The following is a 27,518-nucleotide window of genomic DNA, read 5'->3' on the forward strand; positions in this document are numbered from 1 at the left end:
TCCCAGCCTCGTGGCTAACAGCCGTAATGTTTATGATTTATTTGTCTGTATCCTAAAATAATCATAGCAGCGTTTCAGTTTGTTCTCATAATTCGGTTTATACACGAAAGGTTCTTTAGCCAGCTCATTCATATCAAAAGTGGAGTGACAGCTCTGTTGTAGCTGCATTTTCAATTTTGTGAGTTGATGAACATAACTGAGGGACTACAGCTGACAGCTGTCTGGCTGCAGAACACAAGGCGTGGAGCTGGATCTAAATCCAACTCCAGGAGCTCTAGATCCTCCCCTTGGATCTTGTGTTCTGCAGCAAGACCTACTTGGAGAATGTGGTTAGATGACTCCACTACACATACTAATAAGGACCTTTACCAGATTCCCTCCCTCAGAAAATCCTTCCTCCAACCTAGCTGTTTTTGGCAGTGAAGTTTAATTTCAGTGAGAACCCTTCAGGTTGTCACACATTTTTTTTCCAGACAAGTGGAACTAAAAACAGAGAGAGAGAGGAACAACTTGAGTATCCTAACTGTGTTTTTTTGTTGTTGTTTTTTTTTTGGAGAAAATGGCTTCCACATCTTTCTTAGAAGAGGATTTCTCCTGTCCTGTGTGCTATGATATCTTCAGAGATCCTGTTTTTCTGACCTGCACTCACAGCATCTGTAAAGGCTGCCTGCAGACATTCTGGGATTCCAAAGGATCCAGGCAATGTCCAGTCTGCAGGGCAGTCCAGCCTCCAGTTAACCTGTTTCTGAAGAACCTCTGTGAGACGTTTTCCACAAGGAGAGAACCAGGCTGCAGTCTGCACCGTTCAGAACTCAAGCTCTTCTGTGAAGATGACAAACAGCTTGTGTGCTTGGTGTGTCGAGACTCTAAACTCCACAAAAACCACAAATTCAGTCCCATCAGTGAGGCAGCACTTGAGCGTAAGGTAAGAATTAACCCATTGTCACTCATTTATATGGTTTTGGTTCAGTATTCTGTTTTGTTCATGCTCATAGAACAGTAGTATGATTAGATGAGGAAGAATGAAGAATACCCTGAAAGGTGCACTATGTTTTAAGTGAAGCATGTGGCCAGGTGATGCTCTAGTCCTATTTTGCTTCCTCTGGCACTGATAATCAGCTGCATATACAGTAAAGGGGTAGGTACAGTCCTTAAAATATTGGGAAATCCTTGGAGAAAACATCATACTTGATGACTTGAGTCTATGTCCATTAGAAATGGACTGACATTTCTCAGGAATGCTACCACAGCTCACGTCTGAGTCTGACCACCCATAACCATAGCACTGGATTTTAACAATGAAAAGTGTGTTTTTTTCAGTGCAAAAGACACTTTTTGTGAAGGGTGACAAGAATTTTGACCATGTCAGTTTGACAATATTCACTCCCCGCAGCATTTTGGTGATATTTTGTGTTGAATTTGGGGAAACCAATTGTTGTTTCAGTTGTGTTGGTCCTGGTTTGTTTGTTTTCTCAAAAACAAAAAACTCCAAAAGTGTGTGTATTTTGCTTAAAAACCAGTGTGACAAATAATAATAATAATAATAATAATAATAATAATAATAATAATAATATGTTTATTTTATATAGCACCTTTCTCAAACCCAAAGTCGCTTTACATAGTAGAAGGAAAACACAACAACAGACAAACAATAACAATACAGCAAAGACAAGCTATGTGTATAGAGCTATGTGTATAGAGCTATGTGTATAGAGCTATGTGTATAGAGCTATGTGTATGGAGCTATGTGTATGGAGCTATGTGTATGGAGCTATGTGTATGGAGCTATGTGTTGGGTGTGGAGGAGAAGTGAGATGTGCTTTGAAGAAAGGAAGAGAAGGGCAGTCATGTAGAGGTTGGGGGAGGGAGTTCCAGAATTTGGGGGCCAAGGCACTAAAAGACCTGCCACCCAGGGTGGAGAGTCTGGTGCGGGGGATGGCTATGAGATTTTGGTCTGAGGAGCTGAGTGAGCGGGAAGAAATGTAAAGGGTCAAGAGGTCACAGATGTAGAGGGGAGCAAGGTTGTGAGGGGGGAGGGACGGAGAATGGGGGTGATGTGTGCAGATTGTTTGGTATGGGTGAGGAGCCTGGCTGCAGAGTTTTGAATGTACAGTATTGCAGTCTTTGAAGGGATTTAGCGGGGAGACCAAGGACAAGTGAGTTGCAGTAATCTAGATGGGACATAATGAGAGTGGACCAAAGTTTGTGCATCACTAATAGATAGGAAGGGTCGGAGGCGGGCAATGTTACACACACACACACACACACACACACACACACACACACACACACACAGTTTTACATGTGTGTGTGTGTGTTTAATATATGTTGATTTGATTCTAGGATGAACTGAGAGTGAAAATGAAGCCTTTGCAGCAGAAGTTGAAAGCATTTATAGGAGCCAGAGCAATTTGTGATGACACTGCTAAACACATCAGCGTAAGTGTGATACCAAACTAATCAGCGTAAGTGTGATGCCCCCATACCCAACACATCAGCGTAAGTGTGATGCCCCCATACCCAACACATCAGCGTAAGTGTGATACCCAACACATCAGTGTAAGTGTGATGCCCCCATACCCAACACATCAGCGTAAGTGTGATGCCCCCATACCCAACACATCAGCGTAAGTGTGATACCAAACACATCAGTGTAAGTGTGATGCCCCCATACCCAACACATCAGCGTAAATGTGATGCCTCCATACCCAACACATCAGCGTAAGTGTGATACCCAACACATCAGCGTAAGTGTGATGCCCCCATACCAAAGACTGATGACCGTGATATCAGCAGACACTGATTTCATGCGTGACGTGATAATATTTGGCATTTCAGCTCCAGACTCAAAACACAGAGCCTCAGATGAAGGAGTTTGAGAGACTCAGATTGAAGACTCCAATCTTTTGTGAGAAAGATAAAATCAACCAATCAAATCAACCAATCAACCAATCAAATCTTGTCAAAGTCTTCTGATGTATGGGTAGTATTACATACACATATACCAAGTGTGAGACTCCACCATGTGGTGATGTGTGGTATTACAGGTCCAGACCCAACACACAGAGAGGCAGATCAAGCAGGAGTTTGAGAAGCTTCACCAGTTTCTGCGAGATGAAGAGCAAGCCAGGATAGCTGCACTGAGGGAGGAAGAGAAGCAGAAGAGTCAGATGATGAAAGAGAAGATTGAGAAGATGAGCAGAGAGATCTCATCTCTTTCAGACAAAGTTGAAGCCATACAAGGAAACTTGAAAGCTGACGATGTCACACTGCTGCAGGTACATAAGAAAAAAGATTTATTTCCCATTATGAGTCATTTTAATAAGAAAAATAGAAAAGCAAGACAAGTCAGAACCACACACACTCGCATACACACTCAATCCATGTTAACCCATTTCACCTCTTGTTTTCCAGAACTACAAGAGCACAGTGGGAAGGTGAGTGATCTGCCTCCTGTCTCTCTCTTCTCTGTGGTTCTGAACCCAAACTCACAGCAGCACTGACTCCTGAATGTTATTTCAGAGCCCAGTGCACACTACAGGATCCAGAGAGGGTTTCAGGAGCTCTGATCAATGTGGCAAAGCACCTGGGCAACCTGAAGTTCAGAGTCTGGGAGAAGATGCAGGAGATTGTTCAATACAGTGAGTACACACACACACACACACACTCTCTCTCACACACACATACACACACACACACATGAAGAGAAGATGCAGGCGATTGTCAAATACAGTGAGTTAAAATCCAAATGCACACACAGGCGGGAAACCTGAAACCCGGACAGGGTTCCTAGGCAGTATGGAGAAGTATGGATAAATATGGAATATGGAATTTGATTATAGTATTTTCCAGGTCTGTATGAGTATGGAGATAAGGAAAAGGGATATGAAACAATATTTGTGTTCCCAGACTACAGGGCTTTGTCTAAATGTTAAAAGGGCTTAGTCTAAAATATAAAATATAATAAAATATCATAATATAAGTTTATACTGCATGCCTATTGGTTTTATATAAGGCCCTAGATTTGGAAGAAAGTGCAAAACTGGTGATATTGAGGGTCTTTTTTACTAAATTGTTTTGTGCCACATGGTATCAGTAATTTGTCTACAAATACTTAATTGTTGGATTCTTTTGTTGCCCAAGGAAATGTTGCATTGTGTTTTGGTATCCATGTGTGTATTGAAGTTGACAGGCGGATCAGGATCATAAAGAAAGTGATTTATTGCAGATGGTAAAATAGCAAAAGCAAAGGGAAATGGGTAAGTCTCGAACAGTCAGACTGCAGAGTCTAACAGGCTATCTATTTATTAGTTGCTGGTTGAAGCCAACGCACTCAGCACTCAGCAGAGGTGAGCGTGCAGTTGCTCCGTGGATCCATCTCAAAGCTACATTCCTGAGAAAAAGCAATTAACTAGCGTAAATCTGCCGTGTGGCAGATGCCTCCAATTGTACAAAACTGGACATGCCCATAAATGAGAATACCTTCATGCCCATGGCCTAAGAACAGAGGGCCTATAGGCCATATATAACTAGGCCAGGCCTCTGCATCTGTTGTGGTTGCTGACCTGGTGGCACCAAACTCCCAGATGTGCCAGGGCAGGGGCACTCTGACCTGCTGACTAGTAAATCTGTATCCAGCTGTTTACTTGGGCCTCAGGGGAACCCCACTCACACTTACAGTATGTGCATATGTTCCCCATTAGCCTGTGCATGGTAACACCCGGGTACGAGTGAAGATACAGCTGCACGTGTCACACAAAGGACATAGTGTACAGAATCACATCAGAATACATCAGCATTCTATATAGTGTACATAATCACATCAGAATGCAGCATTCTATATAGTGTAGGCTACAGAATCACATCAGAATACATCAGCATTCTATATAGTGTACAGAATCACATCAGAATACATCAGCATTCTAAATAGTGTAGGCTACAGAATCACATCAGAATACATCAGCATTCTATATAGTGTACATAATCACAGCAGAATACATCAGCATTCTATATAGTGTAGGCTACAGAATCACATCAGAATACATCAGCATTCTATATAGTGTACAGAATCACATCAGAATACATCAGCATTCCAGAATCACATCAGAATACATCAGCATTCTATATAGTGTACAGAATCACATCAGAATACATCAGCATTCTATATAGTGTACAGAATCACATCAGAATACATCAGCATTCTACTGTGTTGAGCCAATCTTTCAGGTCCCAACAACAACAAATGCATATGAAGATATTAAATATAACACGGGTTGTGATTGCATTTTTTGGTCATTTTCATAGGATTGAAATGGTATGTGGGGTAGCTTTATAAAAATCAATTTGTGAATAGCTCAGTTTATGGTCACAAGGATACAAGGAAGTTTATTGTCACATGCATATAGTTACTGGAAGTAAGAAATGCAGTGAAATTATGTCTGGTGTCAGCCTATTTGTGCATTAATGGGGGGGGGGGGGGGTAAAAAGTGCAGTAGAAGAGGGGTTTAGTAGATTAAGTGGCAAGGGCTGCATAGGTGGGGGAGGATTGGGATTGGGGGGGGGGGGGGGCACCAACAAGGAGCACCCAAGACCACTGTGTACAAGGTGCCAATGTTGTTATGTTTCATTCATAGATACACTCTCTTGGTTACATATGCTTTTTCATTCTTGTCCCTGAGGTAAAACAAATATTTTGACTCTATCTATCTATAGTACGACATTTCCACTTTGTACACTAAATGACCATACAACAAGCTACGCCCACATAGATTTTCACATACATACTAGCTACCCCACATACCATTTTAATTCTATGAAAATGACCGGAAAACATAACTTTGCCTTGTTTAATCCTTAAAACTTCAAACCCATTATATGTGGAGAACTCAAATATTGGCACATCATTAAATATAGTATGTAAAGAAATACATATTGATTGATACCAAACGTGTACAAAAGAAGTTTATATTAATATCACTCTTTCTGCATTTATTTCCAAATCTAGGGCCTTGTAGAAAATCAATGAGCATGCCATACAAACTTGAAATGGTTAAGTCATACTGTGAACATGTTTCTCTTCCACCCTATAAGGTTGGGCTGGCAATGAATAATACATCTCATGATAGTGTGGGTTCTTGAAAATAAAATTCCGTTCCACAACAATTCAAGGTTCTAAAATTCTATGTTGAATTCAATGAACCCAGATATTATTTAGAACATTCATTTTTCAACATTCCAGTCACAGGACAGTGGAACAGACTAGAAAACACAGTTATTTCTGAATTATTGTGTTTTCTCTCTGCAGCTCCTGTGACTCTGGATCCCAACACTGCAAACTCTCATCTCATCCTGTCTGAGGATCTGACCAGTGTGAAACTCAGTGATGAGTGGCAGCAGCTTCCTGAAAACCCAGAGAGACTTGATACGTATGCCGACATCCTGGGCTGTGAGGGCTTTAACTCAGGGACACACTGCTGGGATGTGGAGGTTGGAGACGGTAATCACTGGCATTTGGGTGTAAAAGTGTCTCGCAGGGGGAAGGTAGACAGTGCATGTGGATGCTGGGAAGTGTTTTATACTAATGAGAAATATACGGCACTCTCCCCATGCCAAGCTAAAACAACCCTGGAAGTCAAGCAGAATCCCCCGAGGATCAGAGTGCTGCTGGACTTTTTTCACTTCTTTTTCTTCACTTTCTCTATCTATCTCTCTATTTCTCCCAATTTTAATAACTTTTAACTATTCTTACTTTTTTTTACTATTTACACATTATAAAGCATGGTAACCACTATAATGACCCTAGCAACAACCTAGCAACCACTTTTATAGCATAGCAACCACTATAATTATCCTAGCAACAGCCTAGCAACCACTTTTATAGCATAGCAACCACTAAAATTACCCTAGCAACAGCCTAGCAACCACTTATATTGCATAGCAACCACTATAATTATCCTAGTAACAGCCTAGCAACCACCTTAAATACCCTAGCAACAACCTAGCAACCACTTTTATAGCATAGCAACCACTACAATTACCCTAGCAACAACCTAGCAACCACTTTTATAGCATAGCAACCACTTTCATTATTCTAGCAACAGCCTAGCAACCACCTTAAATACCCTAGCCACTGTGGCCTTGGTGCCCCCTTCTCTCAATATTCTGGTTTGCGTCGGACTAATAGCGTATTTTATTAGCTTATGGCCTGACAAAATAATCTTTCACAGCGCAAATTATTGTAGCATTTTACGCAGTGGAAAAGTGACAGCGCACGGCAAGAAGTAAGTGCGTCCAGATTCCCATTCTTCTCAGTTGAACTACTTGCGAAGTAGCCTACTCGTCATACAGGCATCACAAGTATCACATCACATGAAAGAGCTTTTTCTCAGCTTTTAAAAGATGTTAGCCATTTGGTGAACAGTTCGCGAGACAAATAAATACTATGATTAAATTGAATCATAAATTCTAGGATCTGCGCCCATCTTCCTACCCATTCATCTTGGAATTACTAACGAACCCTTCGTTCAAAACATGGCAAACCATCAAAATAAACAGCAGACCTTACCGAACACGAAGGTTTAAAGCAGTCCCCTGTACAGTTAGCCATTCCAGAGTAATCCGGTTTTGAATTTGTAGCAAATTTTGACATGCATGTCTCCAAATTTGGGCTTTAAGTTTCACAACGTGTTTAATTTTTTTCCTACGTGATTTCATAACACGCCAAAAACAAAATAAATGTTACAAATATCGCCTAGATGTCGGTAAATATTAAAATCAGAGGATACAGCTGACTAAGAGTTTGTTAAAGTAGCCTTAATGATGACAAAATGCTAAGCATGCATAGGCTATTTCAGTTTCTTAAAGCTGAGCTGTGCTTAAATTGTTCAATACATGATTTCATAACAGGCCAAATATAAATTAAATGTTAAATATAGCCTAGATATCTGTAAATATTAGATGATCAGATGATTTACAGTTCTATGTAATATGTCATGTTTCATGTTTTTGTAATGTTTCATACAGTGATGCAGGTCTATTGAATAGGCTAAATACAATTTCAATCATTTTTATAGCCTACTGTATCTATACAGTAGGCTATAAAAATGATTGAAATTGTTAACTTTGGCCTTGGTGCCCTGACTTTGTGCCCCCCACCAAATATGCCCAACTGAAGGCCAAGTGGCCTTGCCCCCAAAATGGTGAAATTCCAAGCCTGCTCATAACATTAGTCCTGCATTCTGGCCTGTCTCTGTGTTGTCCTGTTATTCCCCCTTGCCCTTCCAGTGAAACAGATGTATTCAAATCATCGTTTTGCTTGCTTAATGCGAACTCAGAGTGATGTTAACCTAGGCCTATTTAAGTTAACGACGTGGTTGTCGTGAGAGCAAGATTCATTAGCGCTTGCGGTGTTCGGCCGTATACGTGCGCACCTGCCAGGCTACTCAACTAGACAAAGAATTCCCCCTGTATATTCACTCCAAGTTGGCCTACCATAACTTACCAACTACACTGTAGACCATAAACTGGCTATTTATATGACCAAATGTATTTGTTCAACTTTATGAAGCAGAATTATGCACTGCTACTTGGAACGTAGGCCTAACACATTTTTGTTGGCAGGAGAGAGGATGACAGCGATTAACAAATTGCACTTGTTGCTGGTTACCAATAAATACTATATATTTTTTGCAAACAACAAAAACAGAAAGGATGGAGACAGCAAAGCTAGAGATGGGCAGGAACAAGGTCAATTGGTAGAAATGCTTGTCAAAACGTTAGGAGCTGGATGTGTGGATGAATGAAGCACAAGTATGCTTTGTGTTAAGCATGCACACTGTTTAAAGTTAGGCTACACGGTAAACTACAAGTAAACCAAAGTTAAATTTAGCTTTTTTAGGGCTGGATAAAGTTGACCAAATGGATATAGGCTGTTAGGCATGAATAAAGTAGGCTACTTTGTTGCTCCAACCCTTCCAACGTTAATGGGGACGAATGTTGACATTTTCCGTATTTTGCGTGAGAAACCCGGGAAATCTCCCTTATTTATATTGTTCAATGTTGACAGAGCTATGGAACGAAAGAGAACGTTATATGGCGACAGAAATCAACAATCAAACAAGCCACTTTGATTTTTTGCTGTTTTGCTGAGGTGACCCTCCCTCCTAGACAAAAAAAAGTTAGGTGACCCTCCCCTCAACAAAGAAGAAAAAGACATGACCCTCCCCTATTTTCCTCCGGTGACCCCATTTATAAATAACGAACGGTCCCATTAGACACTTTTCCTGTAGTAGCTGAGCTCTTAAAGTCATAAGGCATGTCATGTATTATTTGATTCTCAAGTGTGCATGCCTACCATGCTGCAGAAATCATACATTTCTGACACATTATAGTGATCCTCAAACCCTTCTGACCAATTGGGCTTTCCAAATTGACTTTATGTCAGGTGTGCACCTGTGTGCTGCTGAACTGGGGGAGCCACTGAAGCACATCTTCAACTGGAGTCTAGGTCTCGGACAAGTTCCAACACTGTGGAAGACATCATGTCTCACCCCCGTTTCCAAGAAACCACACCCCAGAGAGCTTAATGACTTCAGGCCTGTCGCATGTGATCACATGTGATAAAAACAATGGAGCGGCTGGTCTTAGGTATACTCAGACCCCAGGTACGCCCCGCACTAGACCCTTTACAGTTTGCATACCAGGAGAAAGTGGGCGTGGACGATGCCATCACTTATCTTCTACACAGGACACATTCTCACCTAGACAAGGGGAAAAGTGCTGTGAGAATCATGTTCTTTGATTTCTCAAGTGCTTTTAACACCATCCAACCCCTCAGACTGGGAGACAAACTCTTGCAGATGGGTGTGGACGCTCACCTGGTAACCTGGATTACAGATTACCTGACCGAGCAACCACAGTTCGTCAGACTGAAGAACTGCCTCTCTGACACTGTGATCAGCAGCACCGGAGTGCCACAGGGAACTGTGCTCTCTCCAGTCCTGTTCACCCTGTACACATCTGACTTCCGCTACAACACCGAGTCATGCCACATGCAGAAGTTTTCTGATACTGCAATTGTGGGGTGTATCAGGGATGAGCAAGAGGAGGAGTACAGGAGCCTGGTGGAGGACTTTGTGCAGTGGTGCAAACTCAATCACCTTCAACTTAACACTTCAAAGACCAAGGAGATGGTGGTGGATTTCCGAAGGTCTAAGCCCGCTCTGCTACCAGTCTCCATTGATGGAGGTGGTAAGCACCTACAAGTGTCTGGGTCTCCACCTGGACAATAAACTGGACTGGTCAGCCAACACTGATGCACTCTACAAGAAAGGACAGAGCAGGCTGTACTTCCTGAGGAGGCTGTAGTCCTTCAATGTGTGCAGCAAGCTCCTCAGGATGTTCTATCAGTCTGTTGTGGCCAGCGCCCTCTTCTATGCAGTGGTATGCTGGGGAGGAAGCACAAAGAAGAAGGATGCTGGGCGACTTGACAGGCTGGTAAGGAAGGCTGGCTCTGTAGTGGGAGCTGAACTGGAGTGCATCACTTCAATATCTGACAAAAGGACCCTAAACAAACTGATCAACATCTTGGACAATGAATGTCATCTGCTCTACAGCACTATCAAAAACCAAAAGAGCTTGATACCCAGATAGCAAAGGGGCGTTGAGGGGCGTTGAATCCACATTTGTTTGAAGCGGCGGAGGTTGATTCAACGTGGATTCAACGCCCCAGTGCTATCAGGGTAAGTTGGAGACTTCGCTCACTGCCATGCACAACCGAAAGGCTGAGGAAGTAATTTGTTCCTAGGGCCATTGAACTGTTCAATGCCTCACTAAAGGGAAGAGGAGAGATAGACTTCTCTGCTTAGTCTGTCTGCCTCTCCACCCTCTCCATGTCCATGTTTTTTGAGTACTGACTGCCCACTACTGCTTACTACTGTTTTTACTACTGTTTTACTATTGTACACAGCCTAATGTTTTCACTACTGTTTTACTGCTACACTGTTTTTCATGCTATATTAGCACACATGATCAATGATCAATGGCTGCAGTCAGGCTTCTGATACAATACTGAATGAATGAAAACATAAAGAGAAATAATATGCTGAAATCTAGGGACAGTTACTCTGTCATTAACTTAGCTGTGTTTTAAAGTTGACATGGTTTTATGAATGGAATGAATGAATGGCTATAACCCTATTACCTCAACCTGTTCTTGCACTGAAATATTTTTTTTTATTTTACCTTGTCTACATTACACTTTACTGTCCTATTTGTCTATATTATTATGACCGCCGCTAGCGAAGCGGTCATATAGAGATTGTCAAAGTTTTTTTTTTTTTTTTTTTCCCCGTCATCTACTTCCTGAATTTTTGGTCAACGATACCCGGGACACCGAACCACCGGGGCACATGAAATTTGGTGGGTATGTAGCCCCACTAGACTTTTACGGAAAAATTTTGTTTCGTCCCCGGGGGCCACTCCCCCCCCCCCCCCCCCGTGCTGGGCCCCCCGAACCGCAAAAAAAGCAGTTTTTCCTAAATAACTACCTGAACCGTGGCACTGAGGATGAAGAATCTTTTATGGTATGTTGGTCGTTTCGTAGAATTTCATGGGGGGGGTCTTAAAAAAATTAGGTTATGTGTACATTTAGTGACTGTACACTCATTGGCCTGTAGATGGCGGTGCACACATATACACATGCACACACACACAGGCACCCACATACTATCGATATTAGAACGGCCGATACATAATTACAAATTCAGTAGGATTAAAAGAAAGCCAAAATAAATATTCATCATCATCATGGCTGCATTTCCAGTATTGGCGATAAGTAGTCGTTTGTCCACTAGATGGCGCATCGTTGCAGTGAGACGTAATTTTGTTGGAAGTTAAAAGTGGGTTGGAAAAACAATGGACGCTTCCTACAAGGACTGTTTACCGCAGAGAACGCCTAATAAGGATAGGACAATGTTCACATGAAATGTAATTCCCATTTCTTCTTGAAGCCGAAATAAATCTGAGGATGTTTATCGGACATGCTTGGTTTTTACTGCAGGTACGTTAATCTTATAATATCAATAAGGACCTAGGTAATGTTACCGTTAGCGTTGGTTGAGTGATGGAGGCCAATTTGATTGATTGCATTTGTAGAAAACTATAAATGCGGTTATACCAAGCAAATTGATAGCAGCACTGTAATTGTATCTTTCGACTGTCATTTGTTGCACGTGCTACAAAAATCATTCTGTGCAATGGAAGATTTACCACCATTACACCGGTCTGATACAGTTTTGCCTATACATGCGTGAGACTGAGACGCCTGTTTATTTTGTTTTAAGTGCGTGCAGGGTGTGAGAGGGGAATCGATGTGCTTTGATTACAGCTTGGTAGTTGTAGTCTGTGAAATTAAAAAGCACGTGTGTGTGAAGTATCCAAACAATGACACCTTCATTTCATTATGGCTGCTTTAGCAACACACCTTCCATTTAGAAGTGGCTACTTCATTCGCGCTTTCCTTGACTCATGGAGCTGCGTGAATTTTATTACTTTTCGCCACGATATGGCAGTTTAAGTCCGCTTGATACTGTAAGGCGTAAGCCATTGGTTTCCAAAGGAGATTTTATTTGTGTCGCCAGCATAGCCTATTGACAATTTATGTTGTAAATAGGCCTACCTTATAAGCCTACCTGTAGCTTAGGGAAGCTAACAGCTTTCTATTAGGATCTAGTTTGTTAGTTACAGTTTTGTCAACTCCCTGATGCATTTTTGCATTTAGAATAGCCAGAGCGTGAATATCTCAATCGGAAAATTAAACAATATCGGGTGCCTATGGACTAGGCTGGGTGAACCCAGCCTGATCTGCCCGCTATTTATTTTTTGATTTCTTAAAAGATTGAGCTTGGTCTGGTGAAAGCCAGACTAGCCATGGACCTCAGTTACACAATGCAAGGGAACATGAATCAGCCTATATTTGCACGAACAATATAACGGACAACAGCTCCGTTAAAATGTGTATGAACAGTCTAGCGACGCATTTCATCAAGGCCCATTTGGACATGTCAGTTATTTGCACCACTGGTTAGATGTAAAACAGCATTTCGTTTCAGACTACTGTTACTTAATTTGTGCATTAACAATAACGTTTCAGACTACTGTTACTTAATTTGTGCATTACATGAACTAAAGATGACTAAAATCTTACGTAGAAGAAGAAACATTCACAAAAAATCCATCCATCCAAAAATGACCTTTGTTTTTGATAGCTGTTGAAAACGGCATGGAACTGACAGAGATGTTTTTGTTTATTTATAAATAAATAAATACATAAATAAATAAAATTATGCTGATACCTTTTGCTTTTCCCAAATACAATGTAGCCTACAGGTGTAAGTGACCTTTCATCAATCCAGTTGCAATGGATGAACTGTGATGAACTGCCCTACTTGTGATTGTTTAGAGATTTTAAATCTTCTTCGGCTATTCTACAATCTATTCACCTTTTCAGCACCAGTAGTCTACTTTCTGTGCAGCCGCACACACACACTCAGGCATGCCAAACAGGCATACACAAAAGTTTCGAGTGGGGGATGGAGTAAAATATGGAGACAAATTGAAGTGTGATTTATTTTCGCGGAACGGATGTACAGGACTGAGCGGCGGTCATATTTTGTACCGCTATGCGGTACATCTAGTTTATTCTGGTCTCTAGACCTTACTCTTGCACTGTTGCACTGTTGGACTAATGTTGGACTACTTTTTGCACCTTCACCGTGACACTCACTCTCTTGAGCACCTTGCCAGGCACACATAACTAAGGGCTGTGGTTGGACTACTGTTTGCACCTGCACCATGACACTCACTCCCTTTAGCACCTCACCAGTCCTGGCCCTGTCACTACAAGCGTCTTATGCTTGATCACCCTCAAGCACATTGGACTTTCTTAATTTAACTTATATAGTGTATTTAGTATTTCGTTTTGTTCGTTTTCTTATCTGTCTTATCTTCAACTGTCTTTACAGTGGAGTTTAGTTATATGTTTATACTTATACTTATGTTTACCATTTCTGCTGTAAGTGCATGTTGTGTGTTATGTCTGTATGCTACTGAGACCCTTGAATTTCCCCTTGAGGATCAATACAGTATCTATCTATCTATCTATCTATCTATCTATCTACCTAGCAAAAAAGATGTACAGAAAAGGAATATGTCTGGAAGGATTATGTGGCAGTGTCTTTTTTTAGTTGATGTGCACAATTTTGAGTCATTTGTGTTGTTGAGGTACAGTATTAGTTTACAATGTATCTTCTGCATGATATGTAACTCACACCAGGTTTTTATTTTTGTCTTTTTTATTATCTTTCTAGAAAGACCTGACCAGGGACTGGGGTCGCAAATTAGCCAGTTGGCCAGAAACCTTTTATGCAACACATACACACCTTTGACTTTGATAATTATGTAATAATGTCTGCTGCATTGTCCCTGACAAATAAACTAATAAATGAATACAAATAATAAAAAAAAAAAAGTAATGAAAAAGTATTCATTACATTACATTATTTTTGTAATCCAATTTTGTTGCTTATTACGACAACCTGTATATAGTCTGTATTCGATAATGGATCACATTTACCCTCTCTGACGCCTTCAATGGGCCAGGTTTCTAATCTAATGTAATGATTCAATCTGTAATCTGAGTTATGTAAATCCTGTGAACATTACTGGTTGTCACATAGTGTTAACCTGACTCCGCCAGATGGATTTGCTCCGCATATCCATCTGGGAACTTTTCATTGAAGAACTTTTGGGAAGGGGCGGTCCTTACTGGTTAGCTGATTGGATAAACCATCTGTCTATCACCACCTTTGTTGGTAATCGACGGGCCAAATCAACCAATTAGATGAACAAAGTATTCTTCTAATGCCGTTTAACATACAATTAAGTTAGGTAACGTGACAAACGTTAAGATGTTTTAACTTACCATTTATGAACCTAATCAACGACAATTCCCATCAAGTTTTCACGGTAGGCCCTACACTTCTGAAGATAGTATATTCCTCCATTATGAACTGGAATCAGCCGTGGAGGATGTCTGTGTCGTTCATTCCTCCCAGCTGCATGGCTGAGACTCATAGCTTCACAGTTTACCCAGGAATACTTTCTAATTTGAATAAAACTTGCGCGATAGCTATGCTCATCTCTGTGGATGCCGTCATGTTGTTCGTTGCGTCACACCTCAACCCGCCTCAAAGCCAACGCTGATTGGACGTTCGTTTGGTGAACTGCTCCAAATTTTCTTTAACGGAAAGTATCCAGACTGATCTGCGAGTGAAACCCTGAAGCTCGCGAGATCAGGATGGTCTCACGAGGCTAACATAGTGTACTTTATTATCAGCCTTTGTGTGCCACTACCTTTGCTGATCTTCGAGCCTTTATACACCTGTTGATGTCAGTACTCACCTCCTGCCTCAATGTAATAAAGGATTCAGTGTTATCTACACATTTGTAAAGCACTTTGAATCTATATTGTACTATATCAGAGAGATTATCTATATTGTACTATATCAGAGAGAGAGTGTGTGTGTGTGTGTGTGTGTGTGTGTGTGTGTGTCCGAAACAGGAAAAAATGCCTCCTTTTAAGATATCTAAAAGGGGGGCGAGGCATCAATGCATGTCGGAATTAAATATTTCTATGAAATGCTGCCTTCTAAGATACCTTCGTTCTGCCGGATTTTGAAGGCAGCATAGATGTATCCTTCATGCTGCTTTCAAAGTCCAAATTCTATTTAATTGTGAGCAGCTATTGCTGAAGTCGAACATTGCGTTATTCTGCTTTCTGGTGTCCTGGCAACTGCGTTCTGTGTTGCTATCTTGCTAGACTGTTTGAAACAAAATTTGTCTGAATGAGAGTATAGTTCCAAGTATGTATATGTTTATATGGTCTGATGTCTGACCATGCAATACTGGCTGTGGTTTAAAACTCTCATTGTCTCATATTTGATCTCATCAATTGGTGTGACGCTGCCTAGTTCATCCAGACTCCATGTCCATGTTTTCCCTGTGTCTTGTCATGTTGTGGATCCACTCCATGTTTTATTTTTGATGCTGTATTTCCTGGTTTCTAACTGATTGACGCAGGGCTGAACCTATCACAAGTTCTCCTGCCCGCACAGCTGTTGCCACTCATCTCATCAGCCACACAATTGAAGTCTTGCCAACATAGCCTGCTGGATTACCACACCAAAGATAATGAATGCGTAGCAAGATGGGTCGTCCTAGTTCATGTCTATGAGGGCAAAGTGGAGTTCAGTCAGAGACGGGCTCTGGTTCAGTTCCCGCCTGCACAGGGGCACTGACGTATGACTTACGTTTGAACGCCTCGGTTCCACGCCAGACAAGCCGGAGTACAAAATAAACTTGGTGTACACCTTCATTATTTTCTCCCTACTGGAGGGTCATTCTATCACGACATTCTACTGAAATAGGGAGGAGGGTTTGGAGATCATGATACCGTGTCCGAAATGTGCATCCATTGCTCAGAAAAATAAGGCTTTGACAAATTTTGGGAAATTCTTGGATTCTGCCATAGACCTCAATGTTAAAAAAATAGCCCAATCACTGCATAAATGTGCGAGGGCGTGTACTGCTACCCTATTTGCATAAATGTCCAGGGACAGGAAATGGCCTCTCAGGAAGTATCTTCGTAATCAACCATCTTTGACCACACTGATACTTGTATGCCACATGTATGTTTTGCTGTGATTGGAGGATTCTTCTATTGTGTTTTCTGTTTGTTTGTTTGTTTGTTTGTTTGTTTACTTTGTAGAAACAGTCAGTGACACATCTGGCATGAAGGCAACCCCCCAGTGATCCCTGTTCTCAATGGGTTGCCTAGAAGTAGTGTATGTGAGTGTAGCAGTGTGAGTCTGATCCAGGCTGGATTACTCATTTTAAGATTTAAGATTCAGGATGGCCTTGTAGCCTAAAGTTGTCCTGGGAGGAAGTGACAAATCAAGACAAATTGAAACGACAAGTAATATGAATTCTTAGAAATTATGTGACATGAGATGGATACATAGTGTTTATGTTTATGTTCATTACAAGAATAGTTGTATGAAATTCTGTCAATTCTAAATTATAATTCATTTAAAAATACAGTGAACAACAAATTACGGTGATGAAGTTGTGCCACAACAGAAGAGGTGCATGTGTGTAAAGGGTTAAGTGAGACTGCCAGTAATGACAAGTGACACTCCCCCAGAAACCTGAATGACAAAGTGAACTTGTGATACCGGTGTTACAGTTCCATTCGATGGGTTTTGGTGAAATATATATTTTGAAAGGAGCAAAGGTGTTCATTTGTGTGTTTTTTTTTTTTATCTAAACAGTATAGGATGGACAACAGCCAAGGTGTATTTTCACTGAGTGCTCTGGCTCAAGCTCACTGAGTATCATTTTCAGACTAGAGAAAGTGAAACTGGGATTGTGAAACACAGAAAGAACTGTAGCGCAGCGGTAACTATAGTAAAAATGGCTACCAGAGGTTTCTCAGAAGAGGACTTCTCTTGCCCTGTGTGTTGCGAAGTCTTCAAGGATCCTGTTCTTCTCCTGTGTAGTCACAGCATTTGTAAAATGTGTCTTATGAAGTTCTGGGAGACCAGAGGTTCGAGGGAATGTCCAATCTGCAGGAAGGAGTCTTCACAGGAAAGTCCTCCACTTAACCTGCATCTAAGGAACCTGTGTGAGACTTTCCTACAGGGCAGAAGTCAGAGGGAAACATTCTACAGTTTTGTGTGTCAAGACTCAACTCTCCGTAAAAAACACAGTGTTGGCGCCATCAGTGAAGCGGCACTTGAGCTTAAGGTAAGGCGTCTTGGTCAAGTATTAAAGTGTTTGTGTTTTTTTGTAGAGGTTTTCCTTGTCACTGAGACGACACAGCTAAGCCCATGATTGTGTAGTTGCTGCAGTGCTCAGCCCAAACCACTAGGTGTCACCAGGTCCTTAAACTAATGTTTCTTTTCTACCTGAGATAGAAGTGGGAAACTACTCAAGACTACAAAGGCTGTTGAAATATTTACTTGGATAAAACATTACCACCCCTCTGCCTCAGCCGTTCTATCTCATGAACACACATATTAGGGATAGCCTTGGCCTTCTGGTAAAGGGATTCAGAGTTGTGGTTGATTCGACCAGACTGGTAGGAATAATGTGGCCAGCGCTTGTGTTCTCTGCCTGTGTACGGTGTGCTGTATGTGTCCATGACTGGGGATCATGTAATAAATGTGGGCATATATAGTCTTCAGGTTAGGGAATCGGTTATGTGACTGCAGATTGATGTAACATGGTGTGATTGACCAGTGCTCTCCCATGTCCACATCCACAGAGGTGCCCTGTGTGTGTGTGTGTGTGTGTGTGTGTGTGTGTGTGTGTGTGTGTGTGTGTGTGTGTGTGTGTGTGTGTGCGCGTGTGCATGTGTTCATTGTGTGTTCATTAACCGTGGATGGGTCAAGTGCAGAGGAAGAATCCCATCTTGGGAAGAATGATGGATCTATCATTATCTCACACGGTTATGTTGACCCCCTTTTGCTTCCAGTGCTGAATGACGTGTTGAATTCATTTTAGGAAGAACTAAAGGTCAAACTGAGGCCTTTACAGCAAAAGTTGGATACATCTGAAACCACCTGTGATGAAACTGCTCGACACAGACGAGTAAGGGAGATGCCTACACACTTATAGCAAAACAACTAGTCTTCTGATTATGATATATACATTTGATGTATACAGTAAGGTTTATAAAATTGAATGTACAAGATGTATAAGATTCATGATTTAATGTGTGAAATGTAATGTATAAGATTGATGGTGTTTGATATTACAGGTTCAGGAGCAAGAGAGGCAGATCAAAAAGGAGTTTGAGAAGCTTCACCAGTTTCTACAAGATGAAGAGGCAGCCAGGATAGCTGCACTGATGGAGGAAGAGGAGCAGAAGAGTCAGGTGATGAAGGAGAAGATTGACGGTGGCACATCATCAGGGGTCATTGGGGACCAGTTCAAGCTTGCAGCAGATTCCTGGACTTGTGGCTCCTGCCTCCTGCACAACTCTGCAGCAGTCACCAAATGTGTAACTTGCCAGACCCCCAAACCTGACACTTTCTCATCTTCCTCATCGTCATCCTCCTCCACTAAATTGGACAGTAACCCCACAGCAGTTTCTATGGGAACCACCAGCAGTACCTCTAGCACATCCAGTGGATCCAAATTTGGTGGAACCCTCTCAGACGCCTCTAGCACCCCCTCTGGTTCATTCAAATTGGGAACCCTCTCAGACCCCTCTGGTTCATTCAAATTAGGAAACCTCTCAGACGCCTCTAGCACCCCCTCTGGGGCAATCAAATTGGGAACCCTCTCTAGCACCCCCTCTGGTTCATTCAAATTGGGAACCCTCTCTAACACCCCCTCTTTTTCATTCAAATTGGGAACCCTCTCAGACGCCTCTAGCACCCCCTGTGGTGGTCTCACGTTTGGAGGCGCATCGGCTGACTCTACCAGGGGTTTGAAGTTTGGAGGTGCCTCTGACCCCTTGTTCTCTGGAAGTTTTAATTTTGGCAGCCTGGTCATTCGGGATCAGAAAGGAAAAGGCAGCTGGGAATGTGCTGTGTGCAGTGTGCAGAACAAAGCTAAAGACCTACAGTGTGTGGCCTGTGGTAAACTCAAGATTAGATGCTCATCCTCTGAGTCCACCAGGGGTTTCAAGTTTGGAGTTGCCTCTGCCCCCTCATCCTCAGGAGGTTTTGATTTTGGCAGCTGGGAATGTGCTGTGTGCAGTGTGCAGAACAAAGCTAAAGACCTACAGTGTGTGGCCTGCCAGAGCAACAAGCATGCAGCCAGACCTGAGCCTGAAGGTAGGACTGAAAACTTCAATCAATCTAATACTTTTATCAGTACATGGTGCATCCTTGGTTTCTTCCACTAAAAATGATAACCATTCTTTACTTATTCTCTCTCTACCCCACACAGAGGCCATTGGGTCCTCCATGTTTTCTGATTCTTCTGGATGTTTCAAATTTGGCTCCAGCAGTACCTCTACGGCCTCCAGTGGATTCAAGTTTGGTGGAACCCTCTCAGACTCCTCTAGCGCCCCCTTTGGTGGATTCAAATTTGGAGGTGCATCGTCAGACTCCAGCAGGGGTGTCAAGTTAGGAGGTGCCTCTGACTCCTCATTATCTTTACTTTAAATTGTATTTGTTTTATTTTTTATCTCGCTCTGATTTTAACATCTACCTCTCATTTGTTTTGTTCTATCTCTTCCCCACACAGCAACAACTGGTTACTCCATGTTCTCCAAATCATCTGCAGGATTCAAACTTTGCTCCAGCAGTACCTCTTCTTCCTCTAGTGGATTCAAATTTGGTGAACCCCTCTCAAACCCCTCTAGCGCCCCCTCTGGTGGCTTCAAATTTGGTGGTACCCTATTTGACCCTTCTAGCGCCGCCTCTGGTGGCTTCAGGTTTGGAGGTGTGTCGTCGGACTCCACCACAGGTTTCAAGTTTGAGGGTGACTCTAAGGCACTGGCAGATCTGGGCATGGGGGTCATGGGTCACCGCCCAAGGCGTTGGCACATACGCAGAAAATAAAATAAAATTGATTATAATGATGTGGCACAGTTCATCACTCACCTTCCAGGTCCTGAACACCAACCCTCATCATCACACATCTGAAGGTCACTATGGACTCAGTCTAAACACAAGTCTTACCTGATATGGTGGACTGTTAAAGTCTATTTGCTGAATCTTCTGTGTGGCAGAGCATCTTAGGAAATCTCAATCCTCATCTCTGTCTGGTTCTCCTTTTGTAGCGTTTGGTAAACCTGTACCCTGTGCACTGGTCTCTTTTTTTATTGGCTTTTATGACTCATTTCATAAACTCATTTCATGCAGCTACCAGATGATTACAACTGTATGGATTGGCCTTTGGCACTTGAATTACCCTGCTCAAGTGATGTCAAATGACATTAATAACTCACAGCAATAACAGTGAAGTCCACACACCAGATGTAGCTCCCAAGCAAATATTTAATGACGTGATGTTTCTATGCAACCCCTTTCTCAGTCAGTAATAAAACAGAAACCGCCTTAACAGGGAAGAGTTTAGATTGTATCTAACTGAGACGTGCTGACCAATCAGAAACACTGTAATTTAAGTGAAGCTTCTTGCTGTTCAACTCTGTTTCAGTTCTCTGTTTTTAGTTCAAAGAAGACACTTCAATAGAAAGCATTCATGTAGACCATACATCATTTATACATAACCATGCCAATTAGTGTTTTTTTCTCACAAACAAACAGTAATTGTCAAGTTTAACACACTGTGTAAAGAAGGATATTATATTCTAAACATTGCAGCCACTTCCAGTGTGGGACAAATAGGTGAACACAAACACATCCATGTAATCCCCTTAATGGCAACTGAAGTGAATAAAAAAAATGATGCAGAATCAAATGAGCCTATGCCAGCTGCATGAGCCTTCAAATGAGCCTATGCCAGCTGGTAGTTTTTACCGTAGGGGCACTCACTAAATCCATGAACTTCAGACTGCAGCTCTTTTGTCTAGCTCATCATAATGGTTCTGTTCATTTTCAGTTTATAAATACAACCACGTGGTTTTGTTTTCACCGAGTGCAGCCCACAGACTGCGCCTCATCTCATGAGGAAATGACATGGGCGTGTCTGTGAAGAACTTTAGACCACTGAAACATTTCTCACAAACAACTACAGGAGACAAGAGAGACTTTCCTCACCAGCCAGTACCGTAGCCTACAGCAACTACAGTTGTTGGACGAAATGTCCTCCACATCTTTCTCTGAGGAGGATTTCTCCTGTCCGGTGTGTTGTGAAATCTTCAAGGATCCAGTTCTTCTGCTATGTAGTCACAGCTTTTGTAAGATGTGTCTGCAGCAGTTCTGGGAAACCAGAGGGTTTAGGGAATGTCCAGTCTGCAGGAAGAGAACCTCACAAGAAAACCCTCCACTTAACCTGCATCTGAAGAACTTGTGTGAGACTTTCCTGCAGGACAAAAGTCAGAGAGAAAGCCATTACTTCAGTCACATCAGTGAAGCTGTACTTGAGTATAAGGTAAGAATACTGATAAGGTTTAAAATCAGTTACAGCAATCTCCAATAATAAGGCTATAATATACTCTTCATTGGTAAGTAAGCTCATACTGAGTAATATTTTAGACTACTACTTCAATATTTTTTAATTATAATTCTTAATGGATATGGTGCATATGTAATTCATAAAACATAGTTACAGACAGACAGACGGAGAAATCTTTCTGTCAAACAACAATGTAGGACATTGTTTTCAATGGGTTCCCATTAAGCACTAAAGTGGAATTAGTCAAACGGAGTGTCTATTTACATCCCTGGTACGAATAGCCTTGGCCACACAGCTGAGCTATTCACACCCTGTGACATAACAACAAAAAGGCGTTGCTCACGAGAACAAAAAACAACTACAGGAGACAAGAGAGACTTTCCTCACCAGCCAGTACCGTAGCCTACAGCAACTACAGTTGTTGGACGAAATGTCCTCCACATCTTTCTCTGAGGAGGATTTCTCCTGTCCGGTGTGTTGTGAAATCTTCAAGGATCCAGTTCTTCTGCTATGTAGTCACAGCTTTTGTAAGATGTGTCTGCAGCAGTTCTGGGAAACCAGAGGGTTTAGGGAATGTCCAGTCTGCAGGAAGAGAACCTCACAAGAAAACCCTCCACTTAACCTGCATCTGAAGAACTTGTGTGAGACTTTCCTGCAGGACAAAAGTCAGAGAGAAAGCCATTACTTCAGTCACATCAGTGAAGCTGTACTTGAGTATAAGGTAAGAATACTGATAAGGTTTAAAATCAGTTACAGCAATCTCCAATAATAAGGCTATAATATACTCTTCATTGGTAAGTAAGCTCATACTGAGTAATATTTTAGACTACTACTTCAATATTTTTTAATTATAATTCTTAATGGATATGGTGCATATGTAATTCATAAAACATAGTTACAGACAGACAGACGGAGAAATCTTTCTGTCAAACAACAATGTAGGACATTGTTTTCAATGGGTTCCCATTAAGCACTAAAGTGGAATTAGTCAAACGGAGTGTCTATTTACATCCCTGGTACGAATAGCCTTGGCCACACAGCTGAGCTATTCACACCCTGTGACATAACAACAAAAAGGCGTTGCTCACGAGAACAAAAAACATGGAGGACATTCGTTTTTCGTCAGCAGAAAGTGAAGAATTCTGAAAGGTTTCGGAGTCTCTCGACCGGTGTTCTGTCACCTTTTCCATTTTTTACTTGGTTGTCATGCAGGTCTCGGTAATCTGCTTGTGATTGGTCATCTGTAAGACAGCATGACGTATGGCGTTTTTCCGCTAGAAGTTGAACATTTCTCAACTTCTGAGCTGCAGAAAAAGACGGTTGCAGTCGTGTTTTAAAAGAAGCCGACGACTTTTTTGAAAACACGGTCTACTCCATAGGGTTATAATGTAAAACGGACGCCGGCAGCTGAGAAAAGACGCTTAGTCTGAACGTAGCCTAATTGCACCAGGGTACGAATAGCATACACTGCTAATTGTACCAGGGGTGCAAATAGCTAGCCTGACGAGCCAGACCCACATTAAAATGTAGGGTCTGGGCACTCACCGTTCGCAGTGCTCAGTCCGAGGGGCGGGATAATCAGTTGTCTTTCAAATTCCCTCTGCACGCAATAGGACAGCGGCAGCGCTATGAGTCCCATGCGTTTCCCACCAGCGGAGCTGGTTGGCTAGTTCAAACGTTTGCCAACTTAATAAAAGCTTAACTCGTGTCACACTGTTCGCCAGCAGCAACATCCATCTTATTTGTTTTCAAGTAGCAGGGAATTCAAGCCAAACCGTTGCAACTCTGCCATCAATCATTATGTTAAGCCCACCTAACGACTATATACACGATTTCATTGGCCTGATTGCGTTTCGATTTCTGGAGCTCACAAGCCAACGGAGAGTTGCTAGACTAGCCCACTAGGGGCGCGTCTAGATTTCTAGGCTAGCAAATAGCCTTACCCTTAGTCAAAACCAAAAAAAAGGGTAGTGTTCCTATCCACAACGACAGTGCTATATAGTGCAAGGCTAGATGTTTCAAGTGGGCTTTGGCAAAAAGCCAGAGACACCATCCTCCGTATTGTAAGTCTGTGTACAGTAGGATCAAAATTAGTTTGAAGGTGTTGTTTTATGATAGAAGAACTGCATTGTGTTATTTTAACAATTATACCTAACTAAGGTTTTTCATGACCATCTATTTGTGATTAATTTACCTACCACTGTCATATGATTCATATCGAATGTCCATTTCTCATATTACCTACAGAGAGAACTTCTAATTTTCTCTTTCTGCCTGTCTCTCTGTCAATGACACCAGTACTCTGTCACTTTGCTTCCTATGTTCAGTCACAACTGTATCATTGGGTTGATTTAATAATTTGTTTCAGAGAGAGGTCAACATAAAACTGAATCATTTACAGGAGAAGTTAAAGGCATTGTGCAAAGTTCAAATCACCTATGATGAAAAGGCCCAACACATAAAAGTAAGCCTAATGACTATACATAGTATGCATATGTAGTAAAGCTAATGCCTGTTGTTTGTAGTATTGCCATAAAAGAAATGCACTTATGGTATAACAGATCCAGACTCAACACACAGAGAGGCAGATCAAGCAGGAGTTTGAGAAGCTTCACCGGTTTCTACGAGATGAAGAGGCAGCCAGGATCGCAGCACTGAGGGAGGAAGAGGAGCAGAAGAGTCAGATGATGAAGGAGAAGATTGAGAAGATGACCAGAGAGATCTCATCACTTTCAGACACAATCAGAACCATAGAGAAGGAGATGGGAGCTGATGATGTTACATTCCTGCAGGTAAGAACCAGTTTCTTCATTTAAAAAATCTAATATCTAAATATACAAAACCTGGCCAATTCTTGAGTCTGGAGTCAAGCACTAGCAATCGAGTTCGACCTAACAACCCAGAACTTTGACAATTGATAAAGAGGGGAATTCCTACACTGAGTTACTTTAAGGACTGTTGTCAGTCAGCCCTTTAATAGGGAATGCTGTGAAAGCAGAATATGTCCGTCATGTTAGGAAGATTGAAACCTAATTCTTATTTGAGTTTTTTCCCCAGAACCACAAGAGCACAGTGGAAAGGTGAGTGATCTGCCTCTTGTCTCTCTCTTCTCTGTGGTTCTGAACCCAAACCCACAGCAGCACTGACTCCTGAATGTTATTTCAGAGCCCAGTGCACACTGCAGGATCCAGAGAGGGTTTCAGGAGCTCTGATCAATGTAGCAAAGCACCTGGGCAACCTGAAGTTCAGAGTCTGGGAGAAGATGCAGGACATTGTTCAATACAGTGAGAAGAGTTTACACCCCCCCCCCCCCCTCTCTCTCTCTCTGATTATCTAATGATCTCATTTATGTTTTCTGTTGTAAACTAAAAGAAAAAGCTAAACATAGCACTTTTAATGTTAATGTAGTGAGTCTTTAACTAGAGATAAAGGCCAGGAGATGAATAAAGACAGCATAGCCACTCACGTTGGTCTGTATTAGAGATTATCCTGAATAAGGACAGGATAGTCACTCACGTTGGTCTCTTGGAGATTATCTTGAATAAGGACAGGACAGCCACTCACATTGGTCTGGCTATTTATTCAAGCCAATTAAGGCTATTTATTCAAGACCACGGCTCTCACTTAAAATGAGATCAGAGTGTGCAGTTATCCTCTGCAGTTATCCTAACAATGTAGTGAGTCTTTCACATTAATCTGACACAGTGGTAGTTCCAGTGACTTCCTTATTTCCTTTATGCGTGAGTGTGTGTGTTTGTGTGTGTGTGGTATGTGTGTGTGTGTATCGTTTTGTCTTTATAATCATCATGTCATAAAATGACATGACATGACATGATGACATAACATAAGATAACATAACATGGCATGACATAACAACACCTGAATGTCCTTTGCCTCTGCAGCTCCTGTCACTCTGGACCCCAACACTGCGCACCCAAATCTCCTTCTGTCTGGGGATCTGACCAGCGTGACACTCTGTTTTGGAACACAGCGGCCTCCTAATGACCCAGCGCGGTTCTCATACCATACCTGTGTCGTGGGCTCCGAGGGCTTTGACTCAGGGACTCACTGCTGGGAGGTCGGAGACAGCAAAGGCTGGGATGTGGGGGTGAAGACAGCGTCCGGCACAAGGCTGGGATGTATGTCTCGCACCTCTGGAGTCTGGCGTGTGTTCCAGGTCAGGGGTCAGTATACAGCAGCTGATCCGACCCAACAGCGCTCCCTACTGACAGTGGAGCAGAAACTCCAGAGGATCAGAGTGCAGCTGGACTGGAACAGAGGAGAGCTGTCATTCTCTGACCCTGATAATAACACACACTTACACTCGTTCACACACACATTCACTGAGAGTGTCTTGCCTTATTTCTGGACTGGGGTAAGCTCCTCTTCATCTCTCAGGATCTTACCAGTGAAGGCTGCAGAAACAGTAGAGCAACTCAGATAGAGTTCAGGGTCCTACTGCAGCAATCTCATGGAGGAAATGTAGAAACAATTCAGTGTAAATGTGGTGAGGATCATATATAATGTACTCTGAACAGATTTGTTTAACCATGTGGAAAGATTTCAGTGGACTAGTCCAGCCTATTCCCACACAAATAGAAAGACTGTGGTTCTATGTCTATACTTTCATTTGAATTTGTGCATGCGGTCACATAGTCTCTGCATGTAATTAAAGGAGTTAAAGGTATAGTGACAAGATACAGTTTCTCTCTCTCTCTCTCTCTCTCACACACACACACACCACACACACACACAAATAAGAAGGCTGTGGTTCTATGACTGCTTTCATTTTGTGCATACTGTCACATAGTTTGTGCATGTAGTCAAGTAGCTTTGACAGCTAGTTTCATGTCCCTTCCTGTCAAGGGTTTTCAGCTTTTTGTGCATTTACATTTTTTTTTGCTCATGCTGTGGTGAGTTTAGTCCACTTGTTGCTGAGCTTTATCTGTGTCTTCTACTGCTGTTCTTAGAGCTTTGATATCCCTGTTGATGTTTGTACTGACTTCCTGTTTTGTTGCCATTACTTTTTTAATATTGTAAACGAGGAACAAGAACTCTTGAAATCTGGTGGCAACTGATATGATATGGTCAGGTGGCAAGATAAATGTGTCAGTTTACGCATGTGTATTAGCACTGATATACATGGCAGGACAAATATGTCACAGTTTATGCATGTGTATCAGCAGCGTTGTGCCTTCCAACATCTGCAAAGTGTGACATGAAACAGAAAAAAACATGATTTCTGTCTCAGTGAAACCAGTCTACAGCATGCATCCATACATTTGTCCAGAAATGTTGCTCATGCTGTACAGTATGTTTCTGTCTTATTAATACTCTTTACAGTTGTCTTGAAGAGAATGTGTAAA

At 41.9% G+C, this 27,518-nt stretch overlaps 2 protein-coding genes across 5 annotated transcripts; both read left to right on the top strand.

Annotated features, from left to right (window-relative positions):
• LOC143100681 (E3 ubiquitin-protein ligase TRIM35-like) lies at positions 1-27,499 on the top strand. Of its 4 annotated transcripts, none has more exons than XM_076264084.1 (7): positions 1-925; positions 2,344-2,439; positions 3,048-3,278; positions 3,415-3,437; positions 3,523-3,641; positions 6,305-6,496; positions 14,367-14,475. In XM_076264084.1, the coding sequence occupies exons 1-7, from the start codon at positions 560-562 to the stop codon at positions 14,459-14,461; spliced, it is 1,122 nt and encodes a 373-aa protein (XP_076120199.1). In that variant the 5' UTR covers positions 1-559; the 3' UTR covers positions 14,462-14,475. The 4 variants fall into 4 exon arrangements, with proteins under 4 accessions (XP_076120199.1, XP_076120196.1, XP_076120197.1 ...); XM_076264081.1 differs by lacking the exon at positions 14,367-14,475 and adding an exon at positions 26,231-27,499 and having other exon boundaries at positions 241-925; positions 6,305-6,486; XM_076264082.1 differs by lacking the exons at positions 3,523-3,641; positions 6,305-6,496; positions 14,367-14,475 and adding exons at positions 25,318-25,436; positions 26,055-27,499 and having other exon boundaries at positions 257-925.
• Positions 17,276-20,878, top strand: LOC143100675 (uncharacterized). Its single transcript, XM_076264072.1, has 5 exons — positions 17,276-17,862; positions 18,622-18,708; positions 18,878-19,901; positions 20,017-20,202; positions 20,317-20,878. Exons 1-5 carry the CDS (start codon positions 17,530-17,532, stop codon positions 20,631-20,633), a joined length of 1,947 nt encoding a protein of 648 aa, XP_076120187.1. The 5' UTR covers positions 17,276-17,529; the 3' UTR covers positions 20,634-20,878.
• Positions 27,500-27,518: the final 19 nt, after the last annotated feature.

The sequence above is a fragment of the Alosa pseudoharengus genome, unplaced genomic scaffold, assembly GCF_046254945.1.
Source record: "Alosa pseudoharengus isolate Yale_2024_CS ecotype anadromous, Long Island Sound unplaced genomic scaffold, YU_APseudo_1.1 YU_APseudo_1.1_scf_3, whole genome shotgun sequence".
NCBI classification, from domain to species: domain Eukaryota; kingdom Metazoa; phylum Chordata; class Actinopteri; order Clupeiformes; family Clupeidae; genus Alosa; species Alosa pseudoharengus.